Raw genomic sequence first — 13,725 nt, 5'->3', positions numbered from 1 at the left:
ACAAGGCAACATTTCATGGTTTAATTGTTGTTGACACAGTTTTTGATTTGGCTGCCTCCGATGCTGTAGAAGGCACCGAATAATCAACATTTCTAAGCAAACAATTTGCTGACAACAGCTCTCTTTAATCTGTGTGTTATGTGTGCTGGGCCTTGTTTCAACTATGACAGCTTTACAAACAGAGAGGAGATGAAACCGAAAGGCTTAGCTTACAACTCCAACAGACAACCCCGTTTCATATCTCCCACGATCACTTTCTTTTCCTCCCCTTTTCTTCTTTAGTAAGTAGGCCCAGTAGCTAGCTCATCAGTTTAGACAGGAAAAGCAATGAGACAAATAGAGAGAGATATGGGATAAGGGTGGGGAGATAATGGATAGTTTCTGACAAAAAAAGACAGAGGAAGGACATGGATCTATAAGACAAAGTCGTCTCAGCGAGTCCAAGAGTCAACTGACAGGACAGACAGCATTGTTAATTGCCCTTAGAGCATATTTCTCATCCCAATGTCTGGTAATTGGACGTGAACATCGGTGATGAATAGCCTGGGCCATCTTTGATTTGGTGTCTCCTGACTGCTGTGTGGCACCTGGAATTAAGACTGACATCCAATGGGGAAGGGTGTTGGCAACAGTTTCTCTTTTTTTTGTTGTCTAAACCTGTCTGACATTCAATTCCACTTACATTTTTTTTAAATTTAATTTAATGACACCTATTCTTGTATCACCTTAGTATGAGCTCATTTTTATAAGAGATAGAATACCAAGGTCAGTCATGAATAGTAATGTATGCCTTTGGTTCTTACTATGATATTGCAAAACCTACCGTGTTTCATCTATCAAGCACAGAGAACGTCATAGACAATAAGGGTTCTCTACCCGTGTCTAATTGAAAACAATGTCTTCTAGGCTGAAGCTGTTTAAATTTGAATTTTAGCAGGTTCCATTTTTTATTTCTGTCACCCTGTTTCAGGGGAGTTTGCAATAACAACCTCTGGTCATTCCTTCAGTGTTTCATTTCAAGACGAAAACAACTAGCTGTGTCTTGTAAATAATGTGCCTTCTGTCAAAAATCAACATCCAAAAGGGATACATTTATGTTTTATATGTTTTTGTTTCCTGATTGTATTAACCAGCCAGAAAGGCATTAATTCTATGTTCATGGAGTTCTTCGTCTTGTTTTTGTGAATTCATTTGTTCAAAGCAGTCACTAGCAGTCTGTAGCAGTTACCCTTCTGTCATCGGCAGGGCTGTCCGTTTTTCAAAAAGTCAAGTATGAACAAACTTAATTTGTTCAAACTAATGCGAATGTTAACCATTTAGCATGAACAATTCCAATGAGCTGTGTACAGTACTGTATAACTTGTTATCTTACAGGTGGGTCCTGAGCATGAGTATGACAGAAAGTAGGCAGTCCGATGAAGTTGTACAGTTAACGTTGCTGCACTCGTTTCTGGTGCCTCCGCTGCAACTGGGCTGGCAAGCTAGAAGGGGAGTTGCTGGAGACTGCAGCTTTCTACAAAGTCGACCAACAGTGTTACAGTATCTTCGTTGGTGATTTTAATCCATGGTGTAGAACGCAAAATCCTTCAACACACTGCTTATCAGATGCTTCGGTGTCTTGATCATCCCTGCTTTGCGCACTAGTGTTCTTTTCGAGTTGTGTTTTGTGCTTTTTTTGACATACTAATCTATTGCTTTTCATGACTTTGACATACTATACTATGGCTTTTTTGTTACTTTTGTCAACATCATATACAAAGGAGTATTTTCACCTTTTTTTGACGTACAATACTATGACTTTTATCACTTCTTTTCGACATACTATACTATTACTTTTTATCACTTTTTTGACATAGTATACTATTTTTTTTTAACATACTATACAATGGCTTTCCCCCCCACATGCAGGCTACATGCTGATGGAGATAATGAAGAAGATTCTGGAAGATCGGTGTGAAGAGTCTCTACCTGGGCGCCGGAATGATGAACTGTAGATGAAAGGGGTGCAGGTGGGTTATGACAATACACAGAATGTTTTCACTTTTTTTTGTCATACTTTACTATGGATTGTTTTGACATACTATGCTATGGCTTTTTTCAATTTTTTTGACATACCATGCTATGACTTTTTTCACTTTTTTTGACGTACTTTACTATGAATTTTTGAACCCTTTTTTTTTTTTTTTACATACATTGCTATGATTTTTTTCCCTTTCTTCATCATACTATACTATGGCGTTTTTTCAATATTTCCGACATATTATACTACGACTTTTTTTGACATACTATACTATGGCTTTTATTTCACTTTTGTCTACATACTTTACTATGATTTTGTTTCCTTTTTTCGACATACTATGTCTTTAAGTATTTTTTTTCATTCCGAGTGAACAATTATTTATTAAGATATGCACAGTAGACCCATTGTTACGTCATCAAAATGTAAGGGCAGACAAGCTGTGTGTAGAATTAGTCCCCCCCCATGGATTCTAGACGCTGGTGGAGATGATGAAGATCCTGAGTTCTGGAAGATCGTCGACCAGGGCGCTGGAATGATGAACTGTAAGTGAAAGGGGTGTAGGTGGGTCGTGATAATGCACTGAATACTAGCCTATACTATGACTTTGTATCAGTTTTTTCAACATACTACACTATGACCTTTTCACTCTTTTTAACATACTATACTACTACTTTTTTTGACATGCTATATTATGGTGTTTAAAAAAAAAGTTCAACATACTTTACTGTGACGTTTCATTTTTTTCGACAAACTATACTATGGCTTTATTTCAATTTTTAAACATATTATGTCTTATTTACTACTTTATTCAACATACTATACTATGACTTTCATCACTGTTTTCATCAGCACTTTTGTTCGGCTCTTTAAATAAAAAAAATTGTGATAAAAAAAATTGACATACTATACTATGACGTTTTATGACATATACAAATGGCATAAAAACGTTATAGTAAATAAACTCAATTTTAGACACACATATATATATATATATATATATATAGATAAAATTTAGTACAGTATGTTAATAAAAGCACAAAAATTATAGTATGTCCGAAGTCATTAAGTCATGTCAAAATAACTCAATAAAAAGGCCATAGTAATATGCCATAAAAAGCCACAGTATAGTATGCTGGAAAAAGTCATAAAGTACATAGAAAATAGTCCTAGTATGTCGGAAAAGTCATAAAAATAAATAGCATATACCAAAAGAATGCATATGTCAGAAAAAAAAACATACTATAATATGCCAGAAAAAAATCATTGTATAGTGTGTCAGAAAAAGTAGTATTATATGCCATGAAAACCTAGTATGTCGAAACAAATCATTAAAAAGTCTGACATGTCGACATACTATGACTTTTTTCCAACACATACTATCTTTTTATTACATTTCTTTTTCATACTACTGTATACTATGACTTGACAGTATGCCATAAACATGTAATTAAAAGGTCATTGTAAGTGTAAGTCTGTTGAAAAAAATGAATTCTTACATACTGCCTTTAACATCACGTTGGGTTGATGCCTTTCAAGAGTTTTTGTATTTTGGCATTAAGATCACAAAAACATATTTCAGACATGCACTCGTCAAAACCACCCCGTTAAAATATCCCCATGTAAATTCCACATTTGAATTTTAAGTATATAGTTTTTGTTATATACAAGTTTTGAGTAGAACTAAGTTGGCAATTGTACAACTAAAAATAAACAAACAAAACACTTTATTCAGCAGATTTTTAATAGAATGCAAAGGTCCATTATGTGGAACCAAATTCAAACACCGTTTCTGCTGTGGCATTCAGAGACAAAGAGAAGAGAACAGGATCATAACCATAAGTAGTATGTAAACTTTACAGAAGGAAATAGAGAGATGATAAAATGCCACATGATGGCATCTATTTTTACTGGTCATAAAAGTGTGACAAGGTTAATAAACGACAAAACACTCCCCACAAAACATCTGCAAATGTCATCACACAGATATACATTAAAGACAAAAATAAACTCATCTTTTTTTGTCTGTGTGGCTCCACCTACAGTATTTCTCTAAAATAAATCAATTTACACTTTTCAACATATCCTCACATTTACATTAGATGATATTTATTAGGGAAACATTTGTTTGCAAAAATCAAGCGTCTCCCCCGAACTCCACCCAGTCACTTCCTGTACAGAGGAAAGCAGGAATTGGGCTAGAGCAGCAGAGAGCTAAGGAAGGAATTGGCTGAAACATGTACGTAAGTATATATAATTATCATTCACACAGAAAGTCTTCTGGAAAGCGAACATGGCAAATAACACCGATTGGCAATAGTGCAGGCTGCTTGAGCTGGCAGTGGGCCATTTGGAAAATAAAGGATGAATAGAAAGTGATTCTTGCATGATTAATTTTTTTTTAGCATTGCTAGCATGCTCTATTTGGAGCTATGGGGTCTAGCTGGAGGAAAAGAAAATATAAGCAGAAGAGAAGTCTGGAGGGATGAAATGTCAAATAAAAAAGGAAGATTGAGTCAATGCTTGTCGTTTAGTTTTTTCGTCATCCGTCTTCTGTCCAATATGTCACTTGCCGTCCATGGTGGTCTTTGGAATTGTGTTGATTGGATGGTGATTTTTTTTTTTCTCCATTTCCTTTATTTTTAACGTCTGTAACCAAACTCATCGGCATCGTCGGCACGGAAGTCTCCGTAGCGCCAAATGTTGAGCTAAATGTAAGACAGAGAGATTTTATTGACCAAAATGAAACAAATATCCATAAAACACAGCTATGTCCCCAATTGCTTTGAATGTGGCTCCAATAACCTCTGTTGCCCATTACATGTGAAATGGTCAAGAGAAAAAAGGAGTGCGTGGGAGGGAGACGAAAAGCCACAATGCAATGTCGACAGTAAGATCGCTGCTTTCACAGCCCAATGCGAAGGCCACTACTACTGCATCATCACCACCATTTAATCCAACTCTTTGTGCTTGCCCATCCAAGCTGGAGGCCTATAGTGTCTCAAATACCACCCAGTCTATTACTTCTCCTATTCCATTACATTCACATCGCCTCATAAACCAGCACATGCATTTCCCAGCTAAATGTAGCCTTTATTACAATGTGATTGGCAAAGAGAGTGTGTGTGTGTGTGTGTGTGTGTGTGTGTAGTTTGGAGAAGCATCCAGTATGGTATTAGTTATTCAAATGTGATAGGCATTGTGCAGTGTGAGGGGTGCTGTGTGTGTATTCATTAGGACTCTGTGTCTGTGTGGGATGTTTCTTTTTTGGCTCTCAGAAGCCTGCTCGCTCAGCTGTTAATGCTGTGATTCATAGCTAATTATCGACTGTGCTAATTAGCACTAGTTATTAGGATGAATGAATGAATGAAGCCATTTGTATGTAGTGCCATTTCCCTGTCTCTCACTACACTACCTTTTTTTCCCTCCTCCTCCCTGACAAACATGGTAGCCTAAAACTGAAATTGTGATTAGAGCCAATTCCACGTGACTCATTGTCTGCCATGCTGCATAACCATGGGGTAACTAACAGAGCACCGGAGGAACACCTTCCTTGAGGATTCTGAGCCATTATGCTTGACATTTATTTTACATGAGTAAAAACAGAATAGGATTCAAACAATATCTTTGCAAGCTCAAGGGGGTTCCTGTGAAAGCCACTTTGGAGCCATATAAACACTTCCCTGTCAAAGTCTAAATATAAAAACCTAAAGCGATTCGGCCTTTGTCAACAGGGCTCCGACACTTTGGACTTACAGCACAAGAGGAGCTTGCTTTACGTTATTCCGCTTATTATTACATGGCCACTTACCAAATAAATCAATTTCACACAAAATATTGATTTAAATATGATTGTATTGCTTCTGCTAAAGAAAATAGTCCGTTCCGTCTCTACACTTGGAATCCAGCGTCCATAGCAACGCTATTTTTTTCAAAGCTTTTTTTTTTTTTTTAATGTTGACGTTTATGTCCTCATTCATTTTGTTTACTTTTTGCACGGCCGCTGCATGTTGACACATCTGTAAGTTAATGTTAAACATGTTGCGATGTAGCTAAGCTAACTAATTAGCGTTGCTAGTTGGCTTTTACTGCGTAGCGATATAGACGTATATAAAGATGTAGCAATAGACGTTCACCAGATCTGCTATCATTGTTTGAATTGGAGGACAGAAGTGGATCTAAGTCTCCCCACTTTTTTGCCACAGCTAATAAATTATCTTTATCTTTCAGTGGATTGATAGCTGTCCTCCAGAGTGAACAGAACTGCGTCTATGGCAACAGTGTTTTATAATTAGCAACGGTCTGTTATCAAGATACAAACAGGCTGCATTCTACATTAGAATTCAACCAAAACATGTAATAACACGTAATAAAGCCTTATGGAAAATCAACATTAAAGTAGTTTATTTAGGTTCTTTTTCCATTATAACTGTCAAGAGTTCTGTGGTGTTCATTGTTTGTGGTGGTTCATGTTTCACAAAGAGTTCAACTTGAGCCAGACCATGGCAAAATATGGTATCGGCCCATCTCTACATTCTACCCCAACTGCACACATCCCCCACCCCCATTTTCACAGTATGGACCTGCACAGACTGTGGGCAGCAATCCATATGGGACAGCAGTAACTGCCAAATGTAATGTGTTGCATCTTGAATATGAGGGAGAAAAAAGTAGCAAAGAGAAAAGAGACTCTCTCTGGTAGTTGGTGTAGAAAAGTGATTAGTGTTCCAATGTATTCTTGTTTTGGCAACATTACATTTCTCACTAAGGCAGACAAACCACAATTATTAGGAGGAGGAGGCAACAAGGAAGCTGATATGAAGACAGAGGGAAAGACAATGACATGAGTGATGGGGTTCAGATGAAGTAACTTACCCTGGCACTCTTGGCAGATTCTTGACTGTTCAGGTACTCTGTAACCTAGGGCAGAAAGAGAAGAGTCATTAGCATAGCACATCACTGCGTCACAGGTAGGATTTTAAAGTATTAAGGTCAATCCATGCATCCTTTCAACCTGTTCTGCCCCTGGAGACATTTTTTTGAGAAGGGCACTTGCTCATGCTCGCAGCAACACTGGATGTAAGGAACACAGTGTTCTCTGAAGATCAACAGGATCAAGATAACACACATAGATGCAGAGTGGCTGCAGAACGTACGAATGTGAAGGAAGCATACGGAGCGCCAAATTACAACTCACTGTTTGCGGTCATGCTACAACTCACACTAGCAAAGCCACTGGAGATGAGATGCTCTCATACCCTCTTGTGCCTGCTAGCCTCAGGCCAAAACACTCCCCTGGTTTGTAGCAGAAATTTATAATCAAGTGCATTCACACGATGCCTTAAGGAAGCTACTAGCTAAAAAGGGGGTGAGCCCCAAGTTCTACCGAAGCTCTATTGTATAATAGTAAACAGGCATGTTAGAGAGTTTGTCAAAGAGTTTTCCATAGAAAAGTACTTTTCATTCATAGTATTTCTGATGAATACTATCTTGTCTTTGCTCGATACATTCTGCTGTTGCTGTCTTGTATGGTAAAGGGATGTAATAATCTACAGATTGCTTTCTCAATTAATCAATTTGTATGGCATATAAAATGTAAAGAATTAATAAAAATTGCCCAACAACGATCAATCCACGGTTACATAAAAATTAAAGCAGCAGGGGCGCCTGGATAGCTCTCCTGGGCGAGTGTTTGCCCCATGTATAGAGGCTTAGCCCTCGACGCCGCGGCCGCAGATTCAATTCCGTCCCGCGGCCCTTTGCTGCATGTCTTTCCCCCTCTCTCTACTCTTTAATGTCTAAGCTTTTCTATCACATAAAGGCCTAAATTGCCAAAAAACATAGAAAAGCAATTCAACACATTTGGGATGCTAGTTCCAGAACGTTTTTGCTAAAAAAGAAAAAAAAAAAAAAAAAAAAAAAAAAAAAAAAAAAAAAAAAAAGACTTAAACAAACATCCATTAGCAATAGAGTTACTAATTCTATTAAATCGACTTAAGTCTTTTCAGCTCTGGTATGACCAGTAGCTTTTAGTGGTTAGTGATTAGAAAACTTAAGGTAGATAATGATGTACAACAGACATAACAATCAGTTGGCTAACTTTATGATTTACTTTAACTACACGTACTGTTACACAATGTTTATTAATATGGACTGTCCCTGGGAAAATAAACAAAATAGCAAAAAAAAAAAAAAGATTTGCATTTGATTCAGTATTGATAATGAAAATTTGTGTTGTGGGACAGGTTAGGCATTTTTTTTTTTTTTTTTACTCATTACTGCAAGACAGTTGGCTATTAACTTGTAACAAGTGATTTAGTTCCATCCAGCATTTCAGTCTAAACGTAAACTCTTTATCAAGTTCCTTATAAAGAAATGTGTAAAATAAACTAGGAATAAGTGCAGGCATTTTTAAATCATATTCACGCTGTACTGCCCCCAGACACACCTGTCACACGTATATAAATCTAATATACACACATCTAAGTTTTTATTTATAATAACCAGCAGCACTGTAGGAGCATAAAATTATCAAATCTTTGTTCAATATAAATTTGTTTTGCTCAACACAAAAGAACTGGACGTATGTGATATGGACAAAGAGCAAAGAGATGATACAAAAAAAATTGGGGGAAGAGAGAGGAGAAAGCCAATGAGCAGTGTTGAGCATATTGACTGCTTCTGCTAGAACAGCCATTTAGCCTCATTGAATGAACCAGTGATGAGTCATAGGGCAGGGTTTGTGTGTGTGGAAGCAGAGAGAGAGAGAGAGAGAGAGAGAGAGAGAGAGAGAGAGAGTGAAATAGGCAGTGTTAGTTAGGCAGTGTAAGTGGATGTATGGAGCTTTAAAAGTTCAAGTGGCGGACCCTCTAAGTTGAGCTGTCCTCCACCATTACAATGTCAAAGTGGATACAGAGTAATAAAGCTCTACCCAGGGCCCACCACGGTTTACCTCACCTCAACCATGTTTAATACTGGGCTCCCACTTCATTTAAAGTCTATCTGTGAATGGTCAAAGTATAGTTCTGTAAGTACGACTTACAGTGAAGCAAATACTTGTTAATTTGAAGTATTGGTTGCTGCATTCTGAATGATGAGACAAACATTTAGGGAAATATTAACAAGAAAACAAATCAAAGAAATAAAACAAAAAGGCGATGGTAAAGATGAGTCAGTGTGTTCTTGTAATGGATTCAATTGTGCACCACGTTTTGTAGCTTCGTTACAGTAGCAGATATGCACACACACACACACCAGATGTTAAAACTGTCGAGTGTGGATGGGGCTCTGGAGTTTAATTGCTTAGCTAGCTTGTGCACATAGGTTGATTTGATAGCTACGCTGCACATGGCACTGCCAAGATAACAGACCTGCCACTGGATCGCACAACCAACGCTGTCTAAGGGAGTGCACGTATGAGTGTGTGGCTGGGGAAAGTGCAATGGCTGCACAAGTCATCCATCAAAGCCAACTAAAGGAGAGATTTTTTGGAAGGCAATGTCACCATATGGAAGACCCAGCCGACGATATTTCACTGACGCAAAAGGCCAACGAGGCCATTTGGGCTTTGGAGGGGAGCTACCAGCGCCTATGGCGGTTTTAACTCTCTTTCCTAGTGCTGCATTTGGAAAGCTGGAAATGATGTGGAAGAATGTTTCAGATCTGCCAAAGTGGATCTAGCAATATTTGAACAGAAAAAAGAAAAATGGCTATAGATATAAACCCCAGCTCAACTTTAAAAGATATATATTCTCTCTTGAATTTTGCACAGCTGAGAGTCAGCATCCAAAATATTCTGTGAAAGATATTTAGTCAAGAGCACTACAGCACAATATGCACAAATGAAATGCTGCCATATTGGCATTACCGTGGTGAGCCTCTTTGTACTCTGATCGGGAGGGTGCCTTTCCTGGCTCGCCCTCATCTTTAACTGTTCTGCTCACTTCAGCTCAGTATAACACAACAGCAAATCAATTTGCAGCTGAACACCAATGATGACTGCCTTCGGAATTCTGAACAGTCCCAAGTATCCTGTCCCGGATCTTTCTTTCACAGCCTTTCTATTGGCTCCAGTAGGGAGGCATAATAGTTCATTAAGAAGCAACACTCATGGAGATGACTTGAAAAGGCGAAGGAAAGAAATGTTTCTCGTCATGGTAAACAAGTGTGACGCTAAATACGGGAAGGATTGAACGGATTAATGATGTGGAAGGTTGTCAGAAAATAAGAAATTATGTTCCAGCAAAGCAAAGGTGAGAGGCCAACGAGGAAGGAGCTTAAAGATGATTATATGTTCCAGGTGAGGAGGCGTATATGAAACACAACAAAAAGAGAAAAATAAATGAGGGGACAAGGAAAAGAAACCCCGTTTGGAAGGGGTTTAGGTGGCAGAAGGCAGCGGGTGACAGCGTGCTTGTCTGGATGACCCTACAGAGCTCCCATATGCCAGACAGATGCCATGTTTGGTGAGCAGTGGCGGTCGACACTGGCAGTAGCAGAGAATATGCTGTTCAGCTAAGGAGGATGCTGCGTGTGTGGGAGTGTCCTTGAATGTGTGTGATTCATTCTTTGCAACTCGACTCAGAGTCTGCAAAATGCACCAAAACAACTCAGAAAGTTTAGCTGATTACAGAAGTCCATCTATTATAATTTCACGCCAACAGTTTGAGTGAATTTATCACAGCCTTCTGAGACAAGAAAACTATCTGATACTCCACGCACATTTAAGAAAACGATTATTTACAACTGCTGCCTGAGTCAATTTCAATGCACGCAGGTAACCTTCTAGTTGCCGGCTTGGTCAGAGACTTTGCGTAAGTGTGATGCTTTTCATAAGACGACAGGTGGTGTGGGTCTGGTGTTTGCACTTGTCAGTGTGTCTGCCTGACTGTGACTCTGTCTGCCTGAGAGTGAAAGAGAGACTGTTTTTCCCAGCGCTAGCCGGCATGCCATGCCCACATGATGTTCTGGTAAGCATGGAATGAAAGTGATGGTTCTGAGTGCACGCAAACATGGCAGCTTTCTGACAGGTTGGGCGCGTCTGGTGCGTAGGTGAGCTGCCTCTTTTTTCAGGGGGATTTCATAGCACATGAAAATGAAACCAGACTTAAATGGAGTACATATGAGAAGCAAGTGACTAATTAAAGTTGCAACAATGAGGCTTGTCCTCCACGCATGTTGAGCTTTTCTCATTAACAGCAATGACGGCAAGACACAAGCCTTCCAGATATAAGCAGTCATACTCCAACCACAAAAAAAAAAAAAAAAACTGCCACTCACTCCCTTTTGTCATTGTTTCTTTTTTGCTGCACTGCTCTTGTTACTTTCACCTGCTCTATCAATCCTCATTACATCTAATTTCATTCTCCTTAAGTCTGCCATCTCCCTTTGACTCCACTGAAAGCAGAAAATCCTCCACAAGACAGGTTGTCGTCAGAGCGTTTGCTGGAACATAACAGCTTTTATGTCTTTGCACTATAACATGCACTGTTTCAAGTTGAGTGTACTTGGCTGGGCTGTGGATTGTAGTCCTAACAGATGTCTCTCATTCAACCTGCCAGTGCATGAATACTGAATGTCAAGCAGGGAGTAGGCCAGGGTTTTGGGAAAGTCTCTTCAGACTCTTTATTGTAAAAGTGGTTTGAAAGCAAACGGCTCGTCACATAAACACCATAGTTAACCAGGGAGATAATCCTTGTGTGTGCGTGAGAGACAGACAAGGTAAGGCCACTGTGTTAGTGTAAATGTAGGATAAACAGATTACCATTGACTCTGCTTAATTTTTTTTCTATTACTTGTATAATCATCTCTCTATTTTCTATTGCTTTAAAAAAAAACATCTGAGCTGTAAATGATGCAAGAGAACCTGGTTTACAGTAAACTGCAGAAATCGCTGTCTTTGTTCTGCAGAAAATAACTTCTGGATGTAGGTGGCCATAAATCTGAGTTAAAATCAGTTTACATTAGTCTGCTTTACTTCATAAGAATCTGGGTATTTTTGTGAAAATGTATTAAAAAAATCTCTCTCTAATATCGTGATCATGGCTATGGCACTCAGATGTACATTAAAGGCTCATTATAGGCTATATAGAGTATATATGCACACATATATATATTTATATATATATATATATATACACACACACACACACACACACACACACACACACACAAGGTACATACACTAACCGTTCAAAAGTTTGGGGTCACATTGAAATGTCCTTATTTTTGAAGGAAAAGCACTGTACTTTTCATGAAGATAACTTTAAACTAGTCTTAACTTTGAAGAAATACACTCTATACATTGCTAATGTGGTAAATGACTATTCTAGCTGCAAATGTCTGGTTTTTGGTGCAATCTACATAGGTGTATAGAGGCCCATTTCCAGCAACTATCACCAGTGTTCTAATGGTACAATGTGTTTGCTCATTGGCTCAGAAGGCTAATTGATGATTAGAAAACCCTTGTGCAATCATGTTCACACATCTGAAAACAGTTTAGGTCGTTACAGAAGCTACAAAACTGACCTCCTTTGAGCAGATTGAGTTCTGGAGCATCACATTTGTGGGGTCAATTAAACGCTCAAAATGGCCAGAAAAAGAGAACTTTCATCTGAAACTCAACAGTCTATCTTGTCCTTAGAAATGAAGGCTATTCCATGCGAGACATTGCTAAGAAATTGAAGATTTCCTACAACGGTGTACTATCCTTCAGGGACAGCACAAACAGGCTCTAACAGAGTAGAATAAGAAGTGGGAGGCCGCGTTGCAAACTGAGCAAGAAGATAAGTACATTAGAGTCTCTAGTTTGAGAAACAGATGCCTCACAGGTCCCCAACTGGCATCTTCATTAAATAGTACCCGCAAAAACCAGTGTCAACATCTAAAGTGAAGAGGCGGCGCTGCGGGATTCTGGGCTTCAGGGCAGAGTGGCAAAGAAAAGCCATATCTAACACTGGCCAATAAAAGAAAAAGATTAGATGGGCAAAAGAACACAGACATTGGACAGAGGAAGACTGGAAAAAAGTGTTGTGGACGGATGAATCCAAGTTTGAGGTGTTTGGTCACAAAGAAGAACGTTTGTGAGACGCAGAACAAATGAAAAGATGCTGGAAGAATGCCTGACGCATCTGTTAAGGATGGTGGAGGTAATATATGGTCTGGGGTTGCTTTGGTGCTGGTAAGGTGGGAGATTTGTACAGGGTAAAGGGATTCTGAATAAGGAGACTATCACTCCATTTGCAACGCCATGCCATACCCAGGTGGACAGCGCTTGATTGGAGCCAATTTCATCCTACAACAGGACAAAGACCCTAAACACACCTCCAAATTGTGCAAGAACTATTTAGAGCAGAAGCAGGCTGCTGGTATTCTATCGGTAATGGAGTGGCAGTCACCAGATCTGAACCCCATTGAGCTGTTGTGGAGCAGTTTGACCGTATGGTACGCAAAATTGCCCATCCACCAATCCAACTTGTGGGAGCTGCTTCTGGAAGCGTGGGGTGCAATTTCTCCAGATTACCTCAACAAATTCCAGCTAGAATGCCAAAGGTCGCAATGCTGTAATTGCTGCAATGAGGATTCTTTGACGAAAGCAAAGTTTGATGCAAAAAAAATCTTATTTCAAATACAAAGCATTATTTCTAACCTTGTCAATCTCTTGACTCTATTTTCTATTCATTTTACAACGTATGGTGGTGAATAAGTGT

The 13,725-nt window shown here is 38.9% G+C and overlaps 1 protein-coding gene across 1 annotated transcript in view; it reads right to left on the bottom strand.

Moving 5' to 3' along the window:
* Positions 1–3,743: 3,743 nt before the first annotated feature.
* The window catches only part of snd1 (staphylococcal nuclease and tudor domain containing 1), a 197,584-nt gene continuing 187,602 nt past the window's right edge, over positions 3,744–13,725 (bottom strand). The window contains exons 23-24 of the mRNA XM_032504592.1: positions 6,893–6,937; positions 3,744–4,725 (exon numbers count right to left, since the gene is read on the bottom strand). Of these exons, the coding sequence (XP_032360483.1) occupies positions 4,660–4,725; positions 6,893–6,937 (111 nt within the window). The 3' untranslated portion in view covers positions 3,744–4,659. The remainder of the gene's footprint in view (positions 4,726–6,892; positions 6,938–13,725) is intronic.

The sequence above is a fragment of the Etheostoma spectabile genome, chromosome 23, assembly GCF_008692095.1.
Source record: "Etheostoma spectabile isolate EspeVRDwgs_2016 chromosome 23, UIUC_Espe_1.0, whole genome shotgun sequence".
Taxonomy (NCBI): domain Eukaryota; kingdom Metazoa; phylum Chordata; class Actinopteri; order Perciformes; family Percidae; genus Etheostoma; species Etheostoma spectabile.
The sequence above is the reverse complement of the archived record's forward strand: the minus strand, read 5'-3'. Positions and strand labels throughout refer to the sequence as shown.